This window comes from Protopterus annectens, chromosome 11.part0 (genome assembly GCF_019279795.1).
Source record: "Protopterus annectens isolate FY-2018-M chromosome 11.part0, PAN1.0, whole genome shotgun sequence".
Classification (NCBI taxonomy): Eukaryota; Metazoa; Chordata; order Ceratodontiformes; family Protopteridae; genus Protopterus; species Protopterus annectens.
In genome coordinates this window covers 1381033836-1381058332 of record NC_056745.1, presented here as the reverse complement: position 1 = coordinate 1381058332, position 24497 = coordinate 1381033836, and the positions used below count along the sequence as shown (strand labels likewise).

The following is a 24497-nucleotide window of genomic DNA, read 5'->3' as shown; positions in this document are numbered from 1 at the left end:
GTCTTGCCTATATAGAAACTGTAGCATGCCACACTATGCAAAATAGACGTTTGATATAGAGCAGTCAGCATAAAAATTATTACTATAACTAAACTTCCTAGAGGGATTGTAAATGTGCTACCATTATGTATGTGCTTACAGGCTGTACAATCCCTGCACATATATGTTCCCAATCTGTCAGACCCATTAGTGGTATTGTGGCACTTCTATAGCACAATTAATTTCTCAATGTTTATTCTTAAACGTGAAGCTCTGCTTGGTCCCAATTATACCTTGTAGGCTGTCAATCTTGGATGGAATACCCCAATTTTTAGTATCACATACTACATTCCTTGTTGGAACAAAGCGTAGCCCTTTATTCAAAAGTCTCACCTGATTTTGTCAAGGAGTGAGATGAAGTGTTGAAAATTAGACCTTCCTGAATCTTTTCTTCTCATGGCCCTCTGCACTCAGCGGTCTCCGCTGACCACAGTTCACAGAACGTCCTCTGATGGGCAGGAGTTCCTGCAATAAAAGACAATTCACATTGTCCACTGGACCAAGGCCATTCAGCAAACTATTAAGGGATGTCTGCAGATTCCTCATATCCTTCGGTTTCACTGCTGAGAGATACTACCGTCTGGTTGCAATTTACTTTAGAGCCAGATTACTGGCCTTACAAAACTTATGGCACCAGCATAGCTGTTAGACGCATCGCTACTTGCTGTAAGCATAGAATCAGCCAAAGAAGGCATCGCCCAAACCTTCATTTAGAATGACGGCGTCATGACGTTGAGCATACAAAGGTTCCGAGTGAACCATTCGAGCTAATTTGAAATGTAGCTCTAAGTATCTACACCTACTAGAGTTTTTTCGTCTGCAAGAAGTTAGCCAAGGACATAATCTATGGCAACATCGTAGGCAACTATCCTTTACAATTAGTTGGTACTAAACTAGGGACTTTGCATGAAAATATAGTAAATTATGAGAAAAGGCTCTCAACAGTAAAAACATGCAAGATGAATAAGGACTTTAATGATTTTCAGCGTGGGAACGTACTTTCTTGGGTGAGGGAACATCCCCCCCAGAGTCAAATTAGACAGCCCGAATGGTTCAATCGGAACCTTCGCATGCTCAACGTCATGACGTCATTCTAAATGAAGGTTTGGACGACACCTACTTTGGCTGATCCTATGCTTACAGGAAGTAGCGATGCGTCTAACAGCTACGCTGGTGCCATAAGTTCTGTAAGGCCAGTAGCTGGCTCTAAAGTAAATTGCAACCAGACGTTAGTAGCATCTCAGCAGTGAAACCGAAGGATGAGTAATCCGCAGACATCCCTTAATAGTTTGCTGCAAAGCCATGGTCCAGTGGACAATTAATCGTTTTTTATTGCAGGAACCCCTGCCCAGAGGACATTCTGTGAACCGCAATCAGCGGAGACTGCCAAGTGTAGATGGCCAGGACAGGAAAAGATTCAGGTCTAATTTTCAACATTTCATCTCACTCATTGACAGAAAATCAGGTGAGACTTTTGAACAAAGGGCTAAGCTTTGTTCCAGCAAGGAAGGCCGATTTAACTGAAGTAATTAAAGACCTTAAACGTTTTGGTCGGACCTTGACACTAAAGACTATTTTTGGTAGTAGCTCCCAAAAGACCATGAATGTTTTTAAAAACCTAGCACATTTGTTCCACAGAGCAATGCGGTTAGACACATTTATGGATGTATGTGACAGAATTGAGGCAAATGCTGGATACTAGAAATCATCTTTAATACTTTTCATAATTTAAGCAGAGTGGAATATTACGCTATGTCGGAATTAAAGCAAATGCATTCAATTGAGATAAGACCTGCTGACAAGGGAGGGGGGGGGGATTGTCGTGATGGATAAGTATATGTAGATCAGATGCTACGACTATTGAACAATTTCACCTATCAGACTATTACCAACAATGTTGTAAAAAGTGTTCTTGACAAGGTCTCATTTTTGATTTGTTAATTTTTGGTATGATCAATGAAGAGTTAAAGTACTTTTCGGTCAGTAATCCTACCATTCCTGAGATTTATGGTCTTCCTAAGATACACAAGAATGTGTTAGAGCCACCTATGCAACCCATAGTCTCCAGTAAGGGATGGGTTACTGAACAGTTATCCATCTATATCAAAAAGAGTCTACATCCACTTTTAATTGTGAGTGTGCTAAAGGACTCTAGTTTTCTTGGAAACCCTTAGGTTGAAATGGATAGAGACAAATACAAACTGAAAACCCTTAGGTTGAAATTGAGAGACAAATACAAACTGCTGCCGTTTTCTAGTAACGATGGACATAGAATCATTGTTTACTGTAATCCGCAATGAATGGGGGATTGCGAGTACAAGGGAACTACTCCATAGTGTTGATTTTAATAAAGGTGATCTTATTTGTAGCCTGCTGGACATAATGCTGAATAAAAAGTTATGTACTCACCATAACGTTCCAACTGAGTAGTTATACTTCATTTTTCTGCAACCTGTGGGTATACGGATCCGTATCTCAGAGCCGGCAACTTTTTCCTAGCATCTGCTCCAAGCTCAGAGCTCCTCCCCTTACCCATAATGCCTTACCATCTCCTATCTTCCCTCAGATAGAGTTTGCTGCAACTAACAATATATATACAACCTCAACCCAATAACCAACCTGAAAATAGGAAGGTCAGGGGATGTAGGGACGGAATGTTGCAGAAAAATGAAGTACAACTACTCAGATGGACCATTATGGTGAGTACATACTTTATCTGAAGTAGTTAACTTCATTTTATCTGCAACCTGTGGGACAGTGCCCAGCTACTTTGATCCTGGGAGGCCCTTATGGAAGGATATTCCTGAGCACCGCAGAACCAAAGGATGCTCTACCCCTCAAAATCAGATCCAATTTGTAATGGGAAATTGGTAAGGTATGTGAATTGGCCCATGTCGCTGCTGTGCAAATATCATCCAAAGGTACCCTGGACCAAAAAGCAGCAGAAGTCGCCTTGGACCTGGTAGAGTGAGCCTTAACTATACCTGAAGATAAACCTTTTGCTTTGTAAGCATGTGAAATGCAAAGAGTGATCCATCTGGATGAAGCAACTTTAGAAATAGCTTTTCCCATAAATGCTTTGGAAAAAAACAATTTGTCAGTCTTGCGGAAAGACTGTTCTACGAAGATAAAATTGTAGTCTATGAACATCCAACAAATGGAGTTTGTATTCACCTTTATTTTGAAAGTTGGGAAAAAACGGGCAGATTAACGGACTGGTTTATGTTCGCTTCAGATGCTACTTTAGTTAAGAAGGAAGGGTTAGTACAGAGGGAAACCCTATCCTTATGGAAGACCAAATACGGAGGCACGGCAGACAGAGCTTGAAGCTCAAACTCTCCTAGCCGAAGTGATGGCGACTAAGAAAGCAGTCTTCCAGGACAAAAATTTCAAGTTAACCGAATCTGCGGGTTCAAAAGGAGGGGCTACCAATGCCTGTAAAACAAAAGTAAGGTCCCAAGGAGGTACAGAATCCTTGACAGGGGGCCGTAGCAGAAACGTACCTTTAAGAAAAGCCTTACACAGCCTAGAGGAGGCTAAGGCCATGTCTTCACCAACGTGAAAACTGGAAATGGCTGCCAATTGCACTTTCACTGTGGAGGAACTAGCTCCTTGCTGAAAGATACCAGACAGGAAATCCAACACCGCTGGAACAGGAGCTGTAAAGGGATCGATTTCTCTGTGAAGCCCAAATGGAAAAACACTTCCATTTACTGCAATTTAGTTTCCTAGTGGAGTCTTTAAGAGGCCACTAGAACAGATTTAACCTGGGATGAAAGACCGGAAGTCCTGGTGATTAACAGAACTGGAGCAACCAAACTGTTGGCTTGAGGCTGCCCAGATCAGGTGGACGTGTCCCCGAAGGATGGGAAATTAGATCGGGGCAGGGATCCAGAACCCACAGGGGAGCCAATAGATGAGGCCAAAGGAATGGGAACCAAACCTGATGAGGGCAGAACAGGACAACAAGGATCACTTTGCACCGTAGTCGGCAAGCTTTCGGAAGAAACTTTGGAATGAGAGGCAACGGTGGATAAGCATACAGAAGCCCAGGGGGCCAAAATATGGAATAGCACGTCTCTGGGTACTTCCCCTGGTGAGGGAATCAGAGCGAAGAACTCGCGGCACTTCGCACTGGAAGGAGATAAGAGATTGCAGCAAGGCTGACCCCATACCAGGAAAATCTCCTCTGCTACTGACCGTTTCAGAGACCACTCGTAAGGCATCAGAATGGCCCGGCTCAATCTGTCTGCTAAAATGTTGGAGCCCCGGGATGTGTGTTGCTATCCGACACCGACCAGTGGAAATTGCCCATTCCCACACTCTCATGGCCTCATGACAGAGGGTAGGATCTGGATCCCCCCTGCTTGTTGATGTACCAGACAACCGACATGTCTGACTGAATTGCAATCAGAGTGAGGACTGTGTGAAAGGCTTCCAACGCTAAAAGCACTGCCCTCATCTCTAGAACATTTATGTGCAAATTGGTCTGTCTGGAACCATATGCCTTGGACTGTCCTTCAGTGTCCCACCCACCTGAGTTGGGAGGAGTCTGTGGTCACTGTGGTTTGGACTGAGGGTGATGCAAATGGGCATCTTTGATATCTCCGGTGAAGTTAACCACCAAAGGAGATGTCCTGCAGACATGACTGATCTTGATCTGAAATTCCATGGGTAGGTCTAGCCAAGACCACTGGACAGCCAGAGTTCACTGAAGAACTCACATGTGAAGGAGTGCATACGGGAGAATAGATATGGCGGCAGCCATGGAGCCCAGAGAACCTCGCTCGCCTTTGAAGACTGGGAGTTCTATCTTAGCTGTGTGGCCCCCGAGATGTAGAATCCTGTCTGGAGTTAGGAATACCTTCATCTGCAAAGTGTCTAACTGTGCCCCAAAGTAGTCTAGAATTTGTACTGGTTGCAAATGGGATTTGTGAACATTGACTAATTCCCAGTAGGTCTGCCAACAGAATGAAATAATCTCAGGTCAGACAAGTGATGCTTGTTGTGTGCAGCGAAGAGCCAGTCGTCCAGGTAAGGAAACACCTGAATATCCTTGAAGCCTCAGGTGGGCCGCTACAACTGCCATTACCTTGGTGAACACCCTGGGGGCTGTGGTGAGACCAAAGGGTAGGGGCCCTGAACTGAAAGTGACCGACTCCCAGCCAGAAGCGCAGAAACCTGGAGCTTCTGTGTATTTTGATGTGGTAGTAAGCATCCTGAAGGTCTAACGAGCACATCCAGTCACACTCTGAGATAAGTTAGAATGGACTGTAGGGCGACCATCCGGAATTTGTTTTGCTACTGACAGGTTTAATGTTGACAGGTCTAGAATGGGCCTGAGGTCCCCCATTTTGATGGGGGGGGGGGGCACCTTATCGATGGCTCGTTTGAGAAGCAGCTTTGAAACCTCTAGAGCTGCGGCCTCCCTGTGAGCAGGTGGAACACCCGGAAGGTGTTTTGTAATGTTTGGAGGGACAATGAAAGGAAAAGAGTAACCTCTGGATATTTATCTGAAAAACCCAGCGATCTGTCGGAATAGACTCCCATGCCGCTGGGTTTAAGGACAATCATCCTCAGACTGCCTCCCGAGTAGGACAGTCTGGCAACCCCTCAGGGCTGCTGACTGGGTCCATCAGAAAAGGGTTCCCTAGACCCGAAATTCCTGGGATCCACTACCTCTGGGTCGGCATCGATCCTGTCCCCCTCTGCCTCCGGGGAATAGCTCTCCTGAGAATCCCAGGAAAACAGATTTTCAGAGCCACATCTTCTGCCCTTTGATTCCTGGAGAAGGACCACTGAGGGTTAGAGAAGCGGACTCAGACAGCAGACAGTCTTCCCATCCTTTTCACTCTGGACCAGTGTGTCACGTACAGTCTTCCCAGAGGGAAGAGCCATCGTAGGGAGCGGTGATAAATGATGCCTTGAAAGGGTCCACGAACTGACAATCTGAGCCAGGCATAACACCTCATGACTATGCCTGCTCCAGCTGCTCCTTCCGTGGTGTGGGAACGTAGCCGCATAGATGTATTTGAGACTGACTTCAGAGTAGACATTTTTGCCAATAACAGCTGTCTATCCTGCCGCGATAAAGACTCTGGGAGCAACAGTGAATTCTGAAACAAGGTCTCACTGAAGTCTAATCACATGTGCAAAATAATTCAGCGCACGGACAGAAAGTCGCTGAAGAGTATACGCACTTCCTGAACCTATCCACCGACCTGGACTCTGTGTCTGGAGGGTGAACTAAGGAGCTCTCCTGTGCTAGTCCCTTCTTTGTGGCCGCTGCGACCAACATAGAATCAACTGGGGCACCTTTCGATCAGGGTTGTCCATCAGGAGGAGATGGAACCTTGATAGGACGTTTGGGGATGGGCTCTACGGTGTCTGGCTCCATCCATGCCCTTGTGGTGATGTCCAAGGGGTCTGCTGGTGCTGGTCCTCCCCGGATCCGAAGTGGGGACTGGAGCAGAAGACAGGGTAGCCTGAGGTCCGAGAGAACAGGTCTGGTCCAAAAGAGTGAGCAGAAGAATCCATTCCCCTTGGTCAGACGCCCTGTCCGCAGCTCCGCGAGTCACTCATGCCCTCGTGGTGATGAGGTCCAAGGGGTCTGCTGGTGCTGGTCCCTCCCCGGATCCGAAGTGGGGACTGGAGCCGAAGACAGGGTAGCCTGAGGTCCGAGAGAACAGGTTGGGTCCAAAAGAGTGAGCAGAAGAATCCATTCCCCCGGGTCAGACGCCCTGTCCACAGCTCCGCGAGTCACTCAGATCCGAGGAACTCACAGTAACAGCCGGAGTAGAGGTTGGGGGAACCATCGGCGCCGAGCTACCAGCTCCTAAGAACCTTGGATCCAAGAGCCCCGAAGCACGGATCGGGGAAGGAGAGATGGGGTGGAAAAGAGGCATGGAGGTTGCCCCTCCAGAGGGAGAGGGACCTGGCAAGACTCGCATCTGAATTTGAGTCTGAAGAAATCTCTGCATCATCCTGTCCATGTCAAATAGGCTCCGAGTCGACCTCAGAGGCCACAGACTTTGATCTGGATGGTCTGCACAGAGGGGTGGAGGGCCTCGGGTCCGAATGTTCAAACAGTTCCAATGAGAAACGCCGTGACCGGAGCAGAGGAGAAACGGGCCTCATGATCTTGGATGGAGGGCTGAGAAAGAGCTCCCTGTCTGGGGATCTCTGATGCCTGTCTTCCATACCTAGCAGGTAGGTAGTCCTTGATATTTCCAAAATGTCTGCAGAGATGATGTCCTCCAGTGGTGATTTTGGGGTGATTTACCTAAGGAAGCCTTACAAGACTGAAGTCTCTACTAAAAGTTTTAAGTTTGAATAAAGCTTTTGAGCAGTTTGCGGTTCCAGTGACTGATTTTTGAGCATCTCTACACTTCACCCGAGTTCGTATCTTCAGTGAGACTCCATGGGGAAGTGCCTCCTTTTGCACGTCCTATTCCATGGCACCTCCCTTGAACATCCCAGTGAGGAAGTATCGGAAGAGATGGGGGGGCCACCTCTGGTGGGAAATCCTGGATGCTCTTCGAAACAAGCTGACCCAGGACAGGAATGGTAGGCCCAGGTCCCAGATCAGATGAGGGGTGACAGGGGAGCAGTAGCAAAAAGGATCAGGTCTTTGTCTGCAGAGAAAGCCTTTTCAATAAATTGGAAAGCTGAACAGGGAGAACCCCTGCCCAACTCCATTGGGGCTGAAGCCCTTGAAGATATGACAAAGGCCTCAATCACAGCTCCCAGACTGAATCAGACCCATGCCGTTGACAACGAAAGCACAGTAGAAGAGACCGCTCTGAAAAAATTGAAGCTGAACCTCTACCCTCTGATCCAACCTAGACATCCTGGATCAGAGACTTGCTCTGATCCAAAGATCTTTGAGAAGAGGTGGTCAAGGCAACTGTCAGAGGAAGTAAAAAAGTCAGTCTCCGATAGCCACCTGAGAATTTGTAAGGTCCTGGGGCTTTGAAACACAGGGTCGAATCAGTGAAGTAGTCTATGATGGCAGTGACACTCCGATCCAGGAGGGGAAGGAGCCAGCAAAACCCCCATTAGATCTGAGCCCTGATCTTCACTATCCTGTCCACATCATATTCTGAGGGGAATCTAGAGGATCTGGACAAAGTCACAGGTGTAGGATTTTGCAGGATCTTTGTAGGAACCATGGAGAGACCGACCAGATGGATGATTCTGGTAACTGGCTGCCAGTTCTCTGAGCCAAAGTCCTGGGCTCCGGAGTCTAGGTACAGGGTAATTGAGCATGATGCTTGATTCAACCTCTTCTAAATCAGAAGGAAGAGCAGGATCCAAAGGGGTAAAGAATCACTGATCTGGACAAAGCAAGATCCGAAGGAGCCGATAATGTCTTTGGCATAGGCCCAGATGGCTCCGCTGAAGCAGAGCCTGGTCTTGGAGCAGATTAATCCAAAGACCTCAGAATTTTTGATGGAGGTTCTGATGACATCCTGAAGTGATTATGTGGGCACTTCTTTGGCTCAGCAACAGAACCTGACAGCAAGCTCGGAGGCAGGGTAAGCCCCTGGTGAAAAGAGGGAGAAAGAATCAGTTTCAAAAATAAAATTTGTTAAACCCTTCAAACTGCACACTAAGTGTGCCACTCCTAGATAGCAAACATTTATCATGAGTCAGAGTGCAGAATTTTATGTCCACACACTGTACATCTTAAAACTTACAGGTTTATCCATAACTAACATTTAGCACAGGAACTACTAAATCTAAATGTAAATTCACAATCACTAAGACAGTAGCTTAACTATAAAGACTACCTACATTAAGAGAAAGTTCAAACTTCTAATTAAAACTATCCTAGACAGGTTAGTCCTAACATCGGCAATAAGCTTTGTGGGTGGGTGGAAGAAAAAAAGCAATAAATCTAGAGACACATCTGCAAAAACAGAGAACTGCAATTAGTAACCAGCACTGAAGAGCATGTCCAACACAAATGGCAACAAACAAGATCAGAGGAAACTGCGCTTAGTACAAGGGTTTGTGGGTAAAGGGAGGAGTTAGTGCCTGGAAACTAAAGTCTATAGAAAATGGCAGAGAGGGATCAGATCCTTAACCCATATATACATGAATCAGAACGTGAAGATCAGATCAGCTTTCACTGCATCAAGCATTGTGATTTGTTAATTCAAGTTTTAAAAGACTGCAGCTTTTAACTGCGTTTAATCAGAAGTTCTAAACAAAAGCACTTATTTTTATACAAATTTTTGGCTCTGTTCTTTGTGGAAAGGTTTTAGTATTTTTATTTTTATCAGTGGAACTGGAAAAGCCATATGGACATTTTGAGGCCCACTATGTTCAGATGAGTCATACCGCTCAGTTAAGACATGAAGCCTGGAGAGGGATCCAGTATCCAGGGCAGATGTAGGTGCTGAAGCCAGAGGAAGGGAAACGAGTCTGACAAGGACAAAATGATATAACTGAGAACTGCTTTTCAACAGGAATGCAGTCTGTAGAATCTGGGAACAAGTGGTATTGGTGAGAAAGTGTAAAGGAGATCAGAGGGCCAACTGTGGACTAAAGCATCTCGGTGACTTGCCCATTGGAGGGATCAGCGTAAAAAAACCTGCTGGACAAAACAAATAGATCATAGCATGGCTAACACCAGACAAATTCTCTGCTACTTTGAGACCACTCACGAGGCATCAAAATGGACCTGCTGAGTGTCTGCAATCATGACTTTCCTCCGTATGTGTGGTGCTATTAGAAAGCAACCTTAAGATTGCCCATTGCCACACACTGCTTCTTGACAAAGTAGATAAGACTTGGGTTCTCACAGTTTGTTGATGTACCAGACCATGGACATAGCTGAATAGCAGCTGTCATGGTGGGGAGAGGACATCTTGAAAGGCCTGCAATGCTAGGACTGCTCATTTCCAGGACACTGAGTCTTGGCCTCAGAGGACCATATAGCTTGGACTGTACTTCCAAAATATTGCCCCCTCACCCCACTTGAGGCATCCATGGTCACTGTGGCCAGGGGAAGAAAAGCACAGTTTTTGAAAAATTAGTTTCAAACCACCAGAGAAAACTACCTCAGTCAAGATCACACAAGCATGCAAAAGGATACTGAAGAATGGACCACTGTATCAACAGGGCCAACTGCAGAATGCTCATGTGAAACCTGGCTAAAGGGACTAGAGTAATAAAAGCTCTGGGATCTGTGGCAGCAGCTAACATTAGTCAAGCTACAAAAGAATGCAGCACTACTCGAACTGTGAAGAATCTGAATGCAAGTTGAAAGGAGACAGGCTGACAGTGTCTAGATGAGCACCAATGAACACCGGACTCCACATGTGTTATGATTTGCTGCAACTGATTAAGTGGCAACTGGAGCAGTCTTGCCTGTATGAGAAGATGCCTGGTTGGAGCAGTCTATGTAAGGAAGCAATCTCAAGTGAGCTGTCACCATCACCATGCATCTGGACACACGGGGGTTGTGGCAAGACCAAAGGGCAATGTTCTGAAATGGTAATGAATGGATCCCAGCAGGAAGTGCATATATCTTCTGGAGTGCCTTTTCATTCTGATGGGAGAGTATGCATCCTGAAGATCTATTGAGCATATCCAATCATCCTTTCCTACCAGGGGCAGAATGGACTGAACCATGACCATGTGGAACCTTGAATATTGCATGAACTGACAGTCTGCAGAGATCCAGGATGGGTCTCTCAAGTCCCCCATCTTTGGTACCAAGACGGCTCCTGGAAAGGCTTAAGATCCTTTCTGGTATGGGAGGACCTACTGGATGACTTTTCTAGCAGCTTTTCTATTTCTAATGCTGCTGTTGCTTCCCTCAGATTGGGAACATCAGGGATTTTCATTCTTTAAAGGGGGAATTTGGGAAAGTTGTAAAATGCATCTTATGGATAACCAAGCTCTTTGGTGCAGAAACAACCCCCCCCCCCCAACTGCCTCCAGAGGGAAGCATTCAGTCCCTTTTTAGGAGTGCTGATAGGGTTTGTCTAAGGAGTCCCAGAAACCCTGGTTGTGCAGGCCACATCTGCCACAGGGGCTCTGTCGCCAAGTGGCGGCAAACACGGTCTAAGGTAGGTTGGCAGGGCATTATGGGTAAAAGGAGCTTGAGAGTTTGGATTAGAAGATCTGGTAAAAGCAGCAGAGTAGGATCAGTGACTAAATCAGTTGATCAATGAATGACATCAGCTGTAACATTTTAACATGCAGGCTGGTATCAGATCTGCATGGAAAAATAAGAGTAGAACAGAATAAGGGGGACAAACAGGGAAAGAAATGTGTGATAAAGGAAAAGTTTGTGCTCTTATGCAATGGAAAGACCAAGTCAGAACAGAAAAGCAACAGGAGTACCAAGGAGTGGGCAAGTAGGTAAGAGTGCATGTCTGCTGGCTTAATTGGAAGGGAAGGAAAAGCATTACAGGATTTCAAGCATTATGGGCTGCATTGTCCTAGGAGTTACAAGTTACATCAGATAATCAAGGAAAAATAAGACTACCTGTTGAATAGAGGAGCTGTATGTTTGCAGTGCTTTGCCTCAGGAGCGTTTTACCTTCTACACATTTAACTTGAGATTACTACACAGGTCAGTAGTAAAAAAAAAAAAAAAAAAAAAACACTGGCTTAAGGGATACTGTTTGTCTTGATCAGGGAGCTCCCATGATCAAGGGCATATGCTTAAATGTGAGAAACACCAACAGAAATGCATCAGGTAATGAAACCCACAAACCAGAGGAATGAGCAATTAGCTCAACACAATGACCTAAACACATGCTTTAGAGCACTCCTTACACAACTGTACTACCTTACTTGGGGAAGCAGCACTTCTGCATAAATCCCAGTACAATCCCATAGGAATTCGCACAGTAGTGCCAATACCAGTCCAATATTTACTTTGCTTCTGCAAGATGGTCTGTCAAAGACAGACAACAGAAAGGATATAGTCACTGCTATTGCCTGTACCAAGATTTTCTTGATCCATTAGGTCTCTTGCTTCAATTAGAATTTAAGGCAGTCATACTCCTGGGACTCAGTATCTTAACCTCAGAGTTGGTGTGCATTTCAGGGAACTTTGCAGTTTGGTACAGATCTTTAATTTCTGATCAAAATGTTAAAATGACAGCAATGCAGTAGGAACTTTTATAAGCTGGAACTATCACACGTTAACTCTGTTGCTTTATCTTGCTTTACTTTTAGGACTTTCTTAATGTAAAAGCATAAAGCAGTTTTCCAATCCAAGTCAGAAAATATCCAGCTTCTAAGGATGCTGCTGAGTTCAGGAACAGAACCAAAGGATTTCAGCATTCTAGTTGCACAGTAAATAAATTCCCTTACAGCATACCCAGAAATATGTAGTCTGCAGAAAAGCTAAAGTAACCCAGTTGCTATTTATGAGCTAGACACCAGATTGCAAAAGGAATCCACCCACATGCTTTGTCATAAGACAAGATGGTGTCTGAAACATGGACTGACAACTGCCAAAGTTTCTTTGCAAACTTGTCAAGATCTTATACCTCTTTTGCAGATGCCACACTACTACTGGTTGCCCTTGTTGATTCAGAGGTCTCAAAATACTGTCTGAGCTCTTGTAACCATTACGCTGATGTTAAGAGCCTATTCCAATTGTGACCAGTATCCAGTACCCCCAAACATACATCATACTGTTGAGTGAATGGTAATACCACTGCTACATTGAGGATTTTAATCCAAGAATCTCCTTACCAGATTCAATACTGGAATTAGTTCAGGGCAAGATTAGGCAACCTGTTTGATCAGTGTCCAACAATTCCTACTCTTGTAAGATGTCGAGATTCTGGACAAAACTGAATGCTGTAAAAATAAGTTGGATATGCACATTTTAAATCATAAGATTTAGTGACTGCAGTTGGAGAATTAAGCAGCACTGCAAGAAATCCTGCTAGAAATATAAAAAATTTAAAAAAAAAAGACTGATGTCACTAAACATACTCCCTTCTGCTAGTCACTGCTTGCCTAGGATACAACCGACCACTTTAAAATGCTCTGGCTCCCTGCCCCACCTGCACTCTGGCTGCAAATTTGACAATAGCTCGGGGGGGGGGGGGGGGGTGTCAGAGTGTAGACAATTTCAGAACTTTCTTGCCCAAAGCTAGCTTACTCATCCTGAAATCCGAAGAAAAAAAAAAAAGACAGGTTCATTTTACTCCAATAACTACATACAGAAGGAGGTTGGAAGTAGTAAGCAGCTACTGCAATAGTGAGAAATGCAAATATCTACTGTGCACGTAACTGTACTATGTTATTCTCACTGCTACAACAGCCTATGCTATTTGAGTTGATTACCAAAACTTATCCAATCTGGGAGAAGTATAAGAGCCCAGGGAGCCCCTGCAAAATGGTCCTAGCAAAGCCAGTTCTGGACCTGGAGAAGGAATAAAGTTTGTAATGCTTTGTAAAATGTACAAAGGACTGTGTAGCTGCCTCAAGAGCTTTGAGTCCACCCCTTTCCAGTATATGCCAAAGAAAACAAGGCTCTATTAGAATGGGCTTTGATCCTGTCTGGAATGGTTTGAGCATGGTGGGAATATGTGAAGCCAAGGCAAGGAACAGGAATTCCCTGAACTGACAGAGGCTGAACTTGACAGAGGCTGAACTTGAAGTCCTGTACTAGGAAGTCCACAGCTGTCCTGCTTTCCTAAAGGACTTTGTAACACGATAATACCAAAGTTGAAATAAATGACTATCATACAGAATTCTCTATCAATTTCTGAAAGAAATGATGAGATTGAAGGCTAGATTCAAGATACATAAAGAGAGGACAGAGAACCTTATATGCACAGGATACCAAAAGGGTTAACCCACCATGGAGAGCTGCGAGACTGGATACTGTTGTGAATGTCAGAGCAATTAGTCTACAAAATATACAATTCAAACAGCCAAGACAGCTAGTTCTAAAGCAGACAAAATTAGGATTACTTGTTGCTGGAAAATCAATTGTCACCTGTATAAGAAATAACCTTACATTTCAACAAACTGCTTTGCAGAACAGCTAGATCAAAGACTGAAAGAGGATCTACGAACAGACATGCTTAAATGAATAAATACCCCTTGCTAGAGTAGTAACCAGGCCACAAGATTATTCTTACAAACATTTGAGAAGCAGAGTTAATCACAAACTGGGCCCTGGTAATAAGCAAGGCACCAATTAGAAAATCTTTTCCCGTGCACAATTTCACAGAATCTGATTTCTTGCCTCATTTACTAGCAGTTGCACATCCTGATGAAGAAAGTGTCCAATAGGAATGTAAACTTGAAACATCTAGGCAGTCAGCTGAAGCCGTTTGAGATTGGGGTGTAAAGAATTCCCATTATGTGACTAGATCTAATCTGAGAGGAAGCTTGTGATAATTGGTTCTCCCTTCTTACGGAACTGGCCAAGGATAATGTTGCACTGGCCAGAAGTGAGTCACCACAGTGATTTTTAAAGTGTCCTTATGGATTATTCAAAATTATCCTGGATATTTGTAGAAAGGGCAGAAATGCCTGAATGAACATACCAACCATGGGAATGAAAAAGCATGTTTCCCAAGCCAGGCTACAAGGAGTCCTAATGCACATTTTTCTAGTTATCTATTCGGAAAGGAAGCAAACTATCTTGGATACATTTCTCAAGATCCCTACATTCAATTTTCGTTTGAGGGTCAGTCCTTGTCCTGTTCAACTTGGCTGCCACCACATTTTGCTGTGACAGAGTGCTAGACACTTGGAGCTACCTATCAAGCCATCATAGCCATCCTGCATAGGGAGTACGATCTGGTACCCCTCTTTTATGTACCAACTAATTGTTGTGCTTTATAATCCACTGTAAAGGTCCAATGGACCACTGATAAGTTTTATACAGCTAACATCTTTGACATGTGCGCTTTGTTCTGTCTGAAGTGTCCCACAGGCCTCGCAACCTTTATCCCCATAAAAACTGCTACCCCAGCAAAAATGAGAAGTTTGTAGTTAGACTGAGTTGAGATAAAAAGGGAGACCTTGATTGAGTAAATTGTCATCTCCCCCAATGCAGCTCCTTCTTAAAGAAGGAAACTGGCATCTGACAAGAGAATTTTTTTAAATAAAAAAGTGACAACATTCTAATGTGTAACCAGACAACAGGAATGAGAATCATGGAAGTCACAAACCCTAGAACTGAGATTATCCTGTTTTTGCTACTTGTTAAAATCAGGGAAGCTTGTTAGGGAAATTGCAATTTGTGTATTCTGCCTTTTGCATATTAATGCATGCAGCTTTTCTCCCCAAAACTCTGCTGAAAATGGTTATACTTTTGCTGACCAGGTTGGACTATCCTGGTAACCAAATGTAAATAAAAATACAATTCCTACAGTCTGGACTGGGCTGTGACAAGTGCACTCTTCAATAAAGACTGACGTCAAGGCAGATAAGGTAGGGAAAAAGGCAAGGGGCATGTGAAAAGAAAACCTTGCAGAACAATACTTTAAGAAAAACGGACAGATGTCAACTACATGGCTCAAGCTGTGGATTTACAATACCAGCTGGATGAGAATTTAATACACAATGAAAACAGTGGGATTAATAAAACTAATGGTGATGAAGATTTATCCCTCATAACTGATAAAGCTGATACTACAGTGATATCCGCTTCTAATACAGTGATATCAGCTTCTAATACTGATATCAGCCAAGATTCTTCAGAGCTGGCCAGTAAAGATTAATGTAAGTGAAGATTTAGAGGAACTGATACTTTTATTTGCAGAGAAGACAATGAACATTGAATAGTGTTATGCTTGTCAGGACCAAAAATAGATGAGAGAAGCCTTGGAATGCCTTAATGTAAGGAAGTATGATCAATTTTTATTCACATTAGTATAAAGCTTTAGACAATGTCTGTTCTTGGAATTTACTCAAGAAATAAAACAAAACTTTTCAGTTATAAAAAAAATCGTATGGAATTTAATAGTTCCATTCATACCAAACAGGACGTGAACATGCCAGAAGCAAGTGCTCAAACAGAGTGGCTATTGACACAGCTTGTATGTGTTGGGAGGAGATATTTAGAATTCTTAGAAATTCCACAGTTATACATGAACAGGTCCCCAGAATATTCCTGATTTTAGTGTTGAAGTGAAATAGAACACTTAAGAGGTTTAATCATAACAAAACTGCTTTAAACAATTTAAAAATGTAATGCTGTTACTTCCTACTTTTGCTCCTGCTGCAGTCAGCCCCCCCCCCTTCAAGCCCACAGACCCATTAATCACCAGGGTATGGTTCTAGGGGGATGGATGTTGAGATTTATGCTACCCTAACCCCCCCACACACCCACTAAGCTTGAAAACCACATACAAAGCGGCTGCAAAGAATGGTGACTCATTTTCACAAGCCCCCCCCCCAAAAGGAAACCCCACCCTCCCCTTGAAGTGCTGTCGGCAGCTTCCCTAGTCACAACCAGAGAAAAGGCAACACCAATTGTGTCCCTAAATGAGCATCTCTCCCCAGCCACTGCAATGGAAGAGCAGGCCACAACTCTTGATTCCTCCTCCAAACTTGCACTGCTAACACTTAAATACACTTACTTTATAATTGTTTGAAACTCTGTGTGCTTCCACTTCATTTTCTGCTACAAGAGTTGTCTTTGTCAAACACTCATCACAGGCATGTACATCTTCAGAATGGTGCAGACATTGAGTAGGGGTTGAAGATATGACTATTAAAAAAAGAAAAGTGATGTTATTAAACCTGTAAAGCAGTACAAAAGTCTCTCCATATGTAGAGATGGACAGGGTTAAAATGTATGGACATGGAGCACGTCACACATCCAATGCTTTAAGTACATAACTTTACTAGCATACATCTAATTCAAGCTCAGAATAGACTGCAACCATAACTTCCAGTGTAGTTTCAACACAATACCAGACAATTGCAGACCCAAAAGTAGTCTTGGACCTTGAGATACAGAGCAGTCCAATTTCAAATGAAGTTATTGAAAAAGTTTGTAATGTAGCTCTAGCAGAATGCACCAAGTTTACCTAATAAGGTCTTTTTGGATGTTGCAGCATTTATCCATCTGGACAGAGCAGGCATAAAAACTTTCCTGTATAATTTTTGCCTCCTGTGCTTGCAGACCAAGTCTCCCCCTATCGAACTTGAGCTCACTTTCAACTGTAAGAAGCATCTCCAATCCACTGAGGTGACCATTTGGGTGGGGGGTCATCAGTTAGGAAGCCATGTAGGCTTTGCCCTGACTCTCATCCTGCTAATTATGTTCACTTATAAGCCTGATCGCACCTCTTCCATGAGCACAGGGACATGCAACCTACATCACTACAGGAGATGCATCTTCCGAGACAACAGCATGCTTTATGCTCTTGCTCCAAGGCTACCAGTCACAAGCAGATTGTTAAAACACATACCCCAGCAAAAGGGTTGCTACAATTCATAACCAGCTATACCCCTAGGATGGGCGCACCCATCCCTCCTGCCAGCTCTGTCAAACAGGCAAGCTGCTAAAAATAAAGTTGCTCACCTGGACCATAGTCAGGGTCTTTATTCTCTGCCACTGGTGCAAGCCAACCTTTAAAACTATCTGGAAAGGAAAATATTTTCTTACCACCTTTATTCTTTGTATGCAAGTGAAGCTGACAATGGACATCTAGGCAGTGCAATAAATACTCTGCTGTTGAACACCAAGGAAGTCAGTGGGAGCAGACTGATTAAGGTTAAGCTATGATTCCACATTAAGCACAAAATCAGAATTTCTGTAAAATATCCTTGTGAAATACAGTGTAAAGGAGTTTTGAATGCTGTCAACATTTCATAAATCCTCCTAGGATTCAATGTTAAACAGGGTCTTGCATGAGTAATTTGAGTTCTACCACAGCAGCTGGTGTCATGGGAACTCAACTTTCCAGAGTCCCAAGCCAGGACAATTTCCACAAGGGGGGGGGGGGGGCTGCAGCAAGAAAGGTCCTCCTCGTATAAGCCTCATTTCAAGAAATAGAAGAGTAGATACCTTGAAAAATTAGAAATGGCTACAAAAAAAATACCTTCACTGGAGAGAAGGTTTTTTGCTGACACGCTAAGGAATCCCAAACTGCTGGAATCACAGCTAAGCAAGTCTAAACATTGCTCCACTATCCCCCAAGGGAAACGCTCACTTGCTTTTGACACCTTTATAAAGGGTTTATGGAATAAAAGGGAACAGAGTTCCTCGTCACTGAAGTAACTTGAGAAATCATACTTGCATCTAAGGGACTGTAGGTCTAGGTGATGCTTGCTGGATGAGCAGACAGACTTCCGGCAAGAGAAACAGTAGACCATGACAGCAGCCAAATCTGTCCAGGTCAAAATAGGGCTAAAACCTAGATCTCATCTCTTTGCTTTATGGAGAATTGAGTGGAAATATGGAGACAGAAAATCCAAAGACCACTACTAAAGCAGAGGGTCCCATGGCATCTACCCCTATAGGAAATTAGGAAAAATAGGTAATGCCTTTGGTGTCAATTGGGATGGAAATTTTGCACAGCAAGAAGCTTCTGCAGTGGCAGAATATGGTCTTCACTACTGAAGGGATAACTTGAGGCATCAGTAAACATTGGTTGACACAAGTGAAAATATCTTTGACTTGGTATTAACCAACATGAGTAACCACTGCAGCATCCCCTACAGTGTCATCTCTGGCAAGATCCAACCACAAAGCAGTCACCACCTCCCCCGATGCCCCCTAGCTAGGGTCAAGCATAAAACTTCTCCAAAACTGATCACAAAGTACAGTTGTGTACACTTACCATAAATGTAGATGTTAGAGTGTCTTCACTGTTGCAGTCATGACTGTAGGGTTCTCCCCTGCCGTTTAAAGCCCTAATAGATAAAGTAGCAGAAGTGTACACTTTTTTGCCCCATCTTTCTAAAGATCTGGAATCCTTCTCAGTGGGAATGGGGTTTTTAGCAGAAGCGGCCTTAACTCCCTTAGGACCCTGAGAAATGGTTTCAGGGTCAGCAGTAGGGTTCTTGTATAAAAACTGGTGGGAATTAATATCTGTCAGGCTTAACAGGAGCAGGAGGAAAGGAGTCAGGGGTTAAGTTAGCCTCCGAAAAAGCATCATCCACAATATCCAAAATAGGAGGAATAGCCAGGGGTCTATGTTGGGGAAGAAGAAAATCCCTTAGTCTTTTCTTAGATTCCGAATACTGTCCTTCCCAGTGGAAATGTTCCCTCATTCCATGCAAAGTTTCCCCAAAAGAGAAATCCTCAGGTGGAGAAGCTGAAGGAATGGATTCCTCAGCATCCGAATCCTCATAAGGAGGGAAAGAAAATTCCTGGTCAGAAGAAGAAACTGAACAGAAGCCTGATCAGAGGAGTCATAATAAACTTCCTGCCTTGGCCTTTTATCTGGAGGGGGATGTGAATCCCTAATCATAGTAAGTAAGCCCTCCGCCATCTTAAGTAACTGTTTCTGTGACTTGGGAGCCGGATCCGAAGAGGCCTGAGTTGCAGTCTTTGATTTGGAAGGAGTCTATGCCTTTGTCTTTGGCATTGCCTTTATTAGAAGCTGAGTAGGCCTGAAAACCCCTTCGGAAGCCGGTACCTGCACAGCAGCGCCGGACCCATCCGAAGGAGCATTGTCCGAAGGTCCTGCAACAGAAATATTCAAAGGCCTAGTTGGCTCCTGAGTCCGTTTCGGCCATCTGTTCCGAAATGGCAGACAGGGGCTGCAAAAGCACCTCACTGACGGCCGAACCTGAAGCTGGCTCTGCTTGTACGATAGTCAGATTTGGACCTCAGAGGCCTGTCCTTGTCCATGCATAGTTTGTGAACTCTGGTAGCCGGAACTGTATCCGACATTTTGTAATTAAAATGCCTACTGAAGTAATGAAATGCAAAATCATACCCTCGTTTAATTGTACGTTGATTGAATCTAGCAAAAAACCGACAACTAGCTACGTCGTGGTCAGGGCCTAAGCAAGGAATACAGTAAGAATGAAAATCCTTATGAGGTATTTGCTTCCCACATGAAATACAATTAACTTTTTCTGACATTGGACTGGAGCAAGAAAAAAGATTCCCCAACGGGGTACTTAGCTTTGAGTAGGAGAAGAAAGTCTTCAGACTGAAGTTTGTTCAGAAAAGATAGTCAGGAGTCAGCTGACCGGCACTTGTGAACTGCTATCACCGCACGGCAAGAAAGACTGGAGAACATGGCGTCTGCTATCAGCTTTGTACTCCTGGCACTCTGACGTCAGGGAGCATGGCTGAACAGCCGACGCCGGACCCAGACTTTGGGATTCTGGCCGACCGAGGACTGCCTGCAACAGTGAAACACGAACATCCTCCTGAAGGAAGATATAAACAGCTTCACAGCCCCCCTTCCATAGTAGGAACGGACACATGTCCAAATCTACACCAAAGTACTACATGAGCATTTACATAGCTGCATGGAATTAGGAATACCAGACGGGATGAAATCCTACTCCTCAAGGAAGAGTAAACCTGTCTGGTGGATATTTACAATAAACTCTTAAAGGAAAAATATTGCTGTCCATGACCAAGAAGGTGAAGGTGCCTAATTGGAAGCACTCAGCCTGAAGCAAATAAGAGCCCTAGTAAAATCCTCCAAAGCAAATGAGTCCAAACTGGCCACATCTGCTAGAGAATCACAAGGCCTTCCTCACATGTCCAGTTTCAAGAGAAGCGCCCAGATCTGCTCAGAACTGGTGGTCAAGGACACCACATACACAAACGCTGTAGATATAGCCAACCTGCTGGCAGACTTTCAGTGAAGACTTCACTTCTGCCACCCCCTCAAATCACTAAGACAGGACATCTGTAGTACCTGCCCCCCCCCCCCACATCTCTAGGTACCAAGTCATTACTGCCCTCTCAAAGGCAATACAGCCTCCATGGGTCCTGATAAAATCTGACAGGAACTTGCAGCACCATTAGGCATCCTATTCAACCAAAGCCTGAGCAACGGCTTTGCCCTAACCGAGCAGAGGACAGCCACGGTCATTCCTTTGCACAAAGGTGGAGCATCCACTGATCCAGGAAATTACAGACCCATCAGCCTAACTAGCCTGATGTGCAAGGCCATGGAGTGGATCATGGACCTCATTAACAAGGACATTGGCAACCTCCAGACACTAGATCCCACGGAGTTTGGTTGTCAAGGAGGGGTCATGCCTGTTAAATCTGGTAGACTGAGACAGTCACCAAGGCCACAGATGAGGGGAAGACTGCACATAGCCTACCCTGATCTAGCTAGAGCAGAGATTTTCAACCTTTTTCATCTCATGGCACACAAACTGCAAAAATCTTGAGGCACACCAAAAATATAATTTTTGCCTATAAAATAGGTATAATTTTGATTTAGAAAATCTCTTCCTTTAACTTGCATTTAATATTTAATGATATATCCGACACTGCTTTAGAATGTCTTTTGTGCGAGGCTGAATTTTGGACACACTCAAATATTCCTCCGTGTTTTTTACACAACCTATTTTTTGTTCTCATTATTCATGCGGAAAAGCTTGAGTCACACAAACGACATGGAGAAAGAAGTGCTTCCATTACTTTTTTGTTATATTGGGAAATTCACTTTCAAGAGGTAACCAAAACTGTAGTATCTGTTGAATGTTTAAGTTTTAATCCTCCGTCATTTATCTGTCAGCTCGTCCTCTTCTGCAATATTTAAATTTGCCAGTTTGCACACATTTAAAGATTGGATCTCTTGTCCAATCGAAGGATTGGAACCGAGGGAAAATATTTTTCAGTATTTATACCAAGTAATCTTAAAGTTTGTAAAATTAGATCTACAAGACTTCCAACTAGTTTCTACCTTTTCGTTAGCTCAAACATTTCTGCTGCATTTTCTCTTCAGATTCTTTTTTCTGAAAAGCATTAGTCTTTCTTTGAAAGCATTAATTGTGTCCGTGGAAGAATATTTTCACAATCTCCTTGCATAGTTTAAGGGTGTTCAAAGATTTAAACAAATCAGAAATAAATGCAACCTTATTGCATCAAAGCTCATCACTGAAAAAAAAAAAACAATCAGTGAACTGAAAATGTCGAGTTGTCAAGAGTTAGAACTTTCTCTTTTAGTTCATAAAATCTTAATGGAACTTTACCACGAGACAGCCACCCAACTTCTATTTATTCATTCTACATTTGTTTACCAGAAAGTCCGACTAGACAGATGTCCCTTTTCAGCAGAGGCCCTAGCATAGAGTTGGTTACAGACAGTTCAGCAATTTAACAAACATACAGGATACTAGAACAAAGGCAAACAAATGTAGAAGACGTACATTTATTTCATTTCATGGAAAAAAGTCCCATCATAGCTCATATTGCTACAACTGCAGTTGAAATAAAATCGAGGGGGTTATACACATACAGATGCAGTTGCTACAGGTGTGACTGAAATTATAAAGAGGGTTATAAACTTAACATACGAGGTTATTACATCCCGTTATTTAACTAGAGGGTAGAAGATAGATTGAGAAATCAGGAAGGCCTAATTAGGGGAGTAACAAGAACATAGCTAGGTGTCCACTAGGTGTGATTTAAGGAGCTTTTTGAATTGCGAGACAGAGCTGTTAGAAGTTATTGGGGTTGGCAGCTTATTCCAAATTTTAAGAATATAGTTAGAGATTTCTCAACTGAGTTGTTGGTGTTAGTGGCATCTAGAAGGTAATGGTTAATGAAGCAAAGAGACCAGGCTGAACTGTATGGTTGAATGAGTTTGAGAGAAGGGATTTTTATTAGGTTGGTGGAGAATTTTGTGGGCAAAGGTTAGCTGATTAAAGTGTAGAAGCTGTGGGAATTAGAGCTAATTAAGCTGTTTTACTGCTGTACAGTGAAGTGATGTAAAGCTCCAGTGGCAAATCTTGCTATTTTATTATAGCAAGATTCCACTTGGTTTAGGCGCATTTTGTGGATATTGGTCAATACTGGTGAGGCAGAGCAGGGTCGATAGGTGTGAAGGCTATGGTAACTTTTTATTTGTAAGAAATTGTGTATATAGGAGACCTATTTTCCTGTGAACCTTTTTGATGGTTTGGGCTATGTGAATATCACATTGCAGGTTTTGTGAGCGTGCTTGGGGTGATCATAGTTTTGTTCCTGGACAAGATATTAAAGGACTGGGAAGATGAGTGGAATCTGGTTGGGCTAAAAAGAAGCTTAGTTCTGTCGGGATTTAAAATTAGCTGGGTGCTATTGAGCCAGTTTTCTGACGGAAAGGAATCTTGGGTTTTGGTGCGGAGGTCTTCCAGTGTGGGAAGCACATATTAGGGTGGACTTGTCAGGGTACTGTATTACAGAGGCTTGTGGTGCTGAGGTGGCTAGTGAAGAGAATAGTAATGGCCCAAGTACTGAGCCTTGTGGAACTCCTAAGGAGTCGAAGAGTTGGTGTTGCCATTGGATGGCTTGCAGTTGTCCTGTTAGTTTCCAAATCATGTAACAGCAGAATTGCTGAGGTTTAGAGTGGAAAGAATACTGATGAGTTTGTGATTGACCATGTCCAAAGGCCTTGGATAAGTCTAAAAATATGGCTGATAAAAATTCAGTTTCTAGTGGTTAACAGTGTTGGTAAAGGATAGTAATGCTGTGGTGGTGCTGTGAAAGGGACGGAAGCAGTGTTGGGCGTTTGATAGTAGTTTGAGTGAGAAGGTAGTCCATTAAGTTGGGTGGGGAGGACTTTTCTAGTATTTTGGTTAAGGAAGATAGAATGGCAACTGAGTTATAACTGGAGAGTTCAGTGGCATTACCTCCCTTATGCAGTGGTAGAATGTGGTTTGAGTATGGCTACTGGATAAGCTATTGCTTCAGCTGCACTTTGTAGAAATTCTGCTGGAATGTTGTCAGTGGCTAGAGTTGGTTGTTTTAAGTTTCTGAAGTAGTTTTTTTTATAGTTGTTACAGATCCTGGGTGTAGGTTGAAGTGGAGAAGTGGAAACTTGAGATATAGCACTGTTCTGGGGCAAGAGGGGTAGTGTTACTGTCAAAGCCTTGAGAGAGTTTTCCATGCTGCCCAGAATATATATATATATATATATATATATATATATATATATATATATATATATATATATATATATATATATATATATATATATATATATATATAATTAACCACAGTGCACACTTAGATTTTACTCTGATACTTCTAGGGGGTGCATGGGAGTTTAGTATGTCTAAGAATGTTTTTCTGAATGAGTTAATTCCATCGTCAAGAGGTAACAGATTCCCAGTTAAAACTATTTATATAGTGGTGATAAAGCTATTTAAGTTGAATTTTTTTTCTGATCAAGTAGAAGGTGGGTTGGATGACTTGGTGAGTCGAAATCATAAGAAGGAAGGTTGGCTGATTGTCTGCCAGACAGTCAGAGTGACTATCTGATTGAGATGCCAGAGACGGGTTGCCAACTAAAATAGAGTCAAGGATGGACGGTTTT

At 43.3% G+C, this 24497-nt stretch overlaps 1 protein-coding gene across 1 annotated transcript in view; it reads right to left on the bottom strand.

The window, feature by feature from the left end:
• Positions 1–24497, bottom strand: part of LOC122815078 (putative cation exchanger C521.04c) — a 1300764-nt gene that overhangs the window by 991629 nt on the left and 284638 nt on the right. The window contains exon 3 of the mRNA XM_044087322.1: positions 16623–16753. Within this exon, the coding sequence (XP_043943257.1) occupies positions 16623–16753 (131 nt within the window). The remainder of the gene's footprint in view (positions 1–16622; positions 16754–24497) is intronic.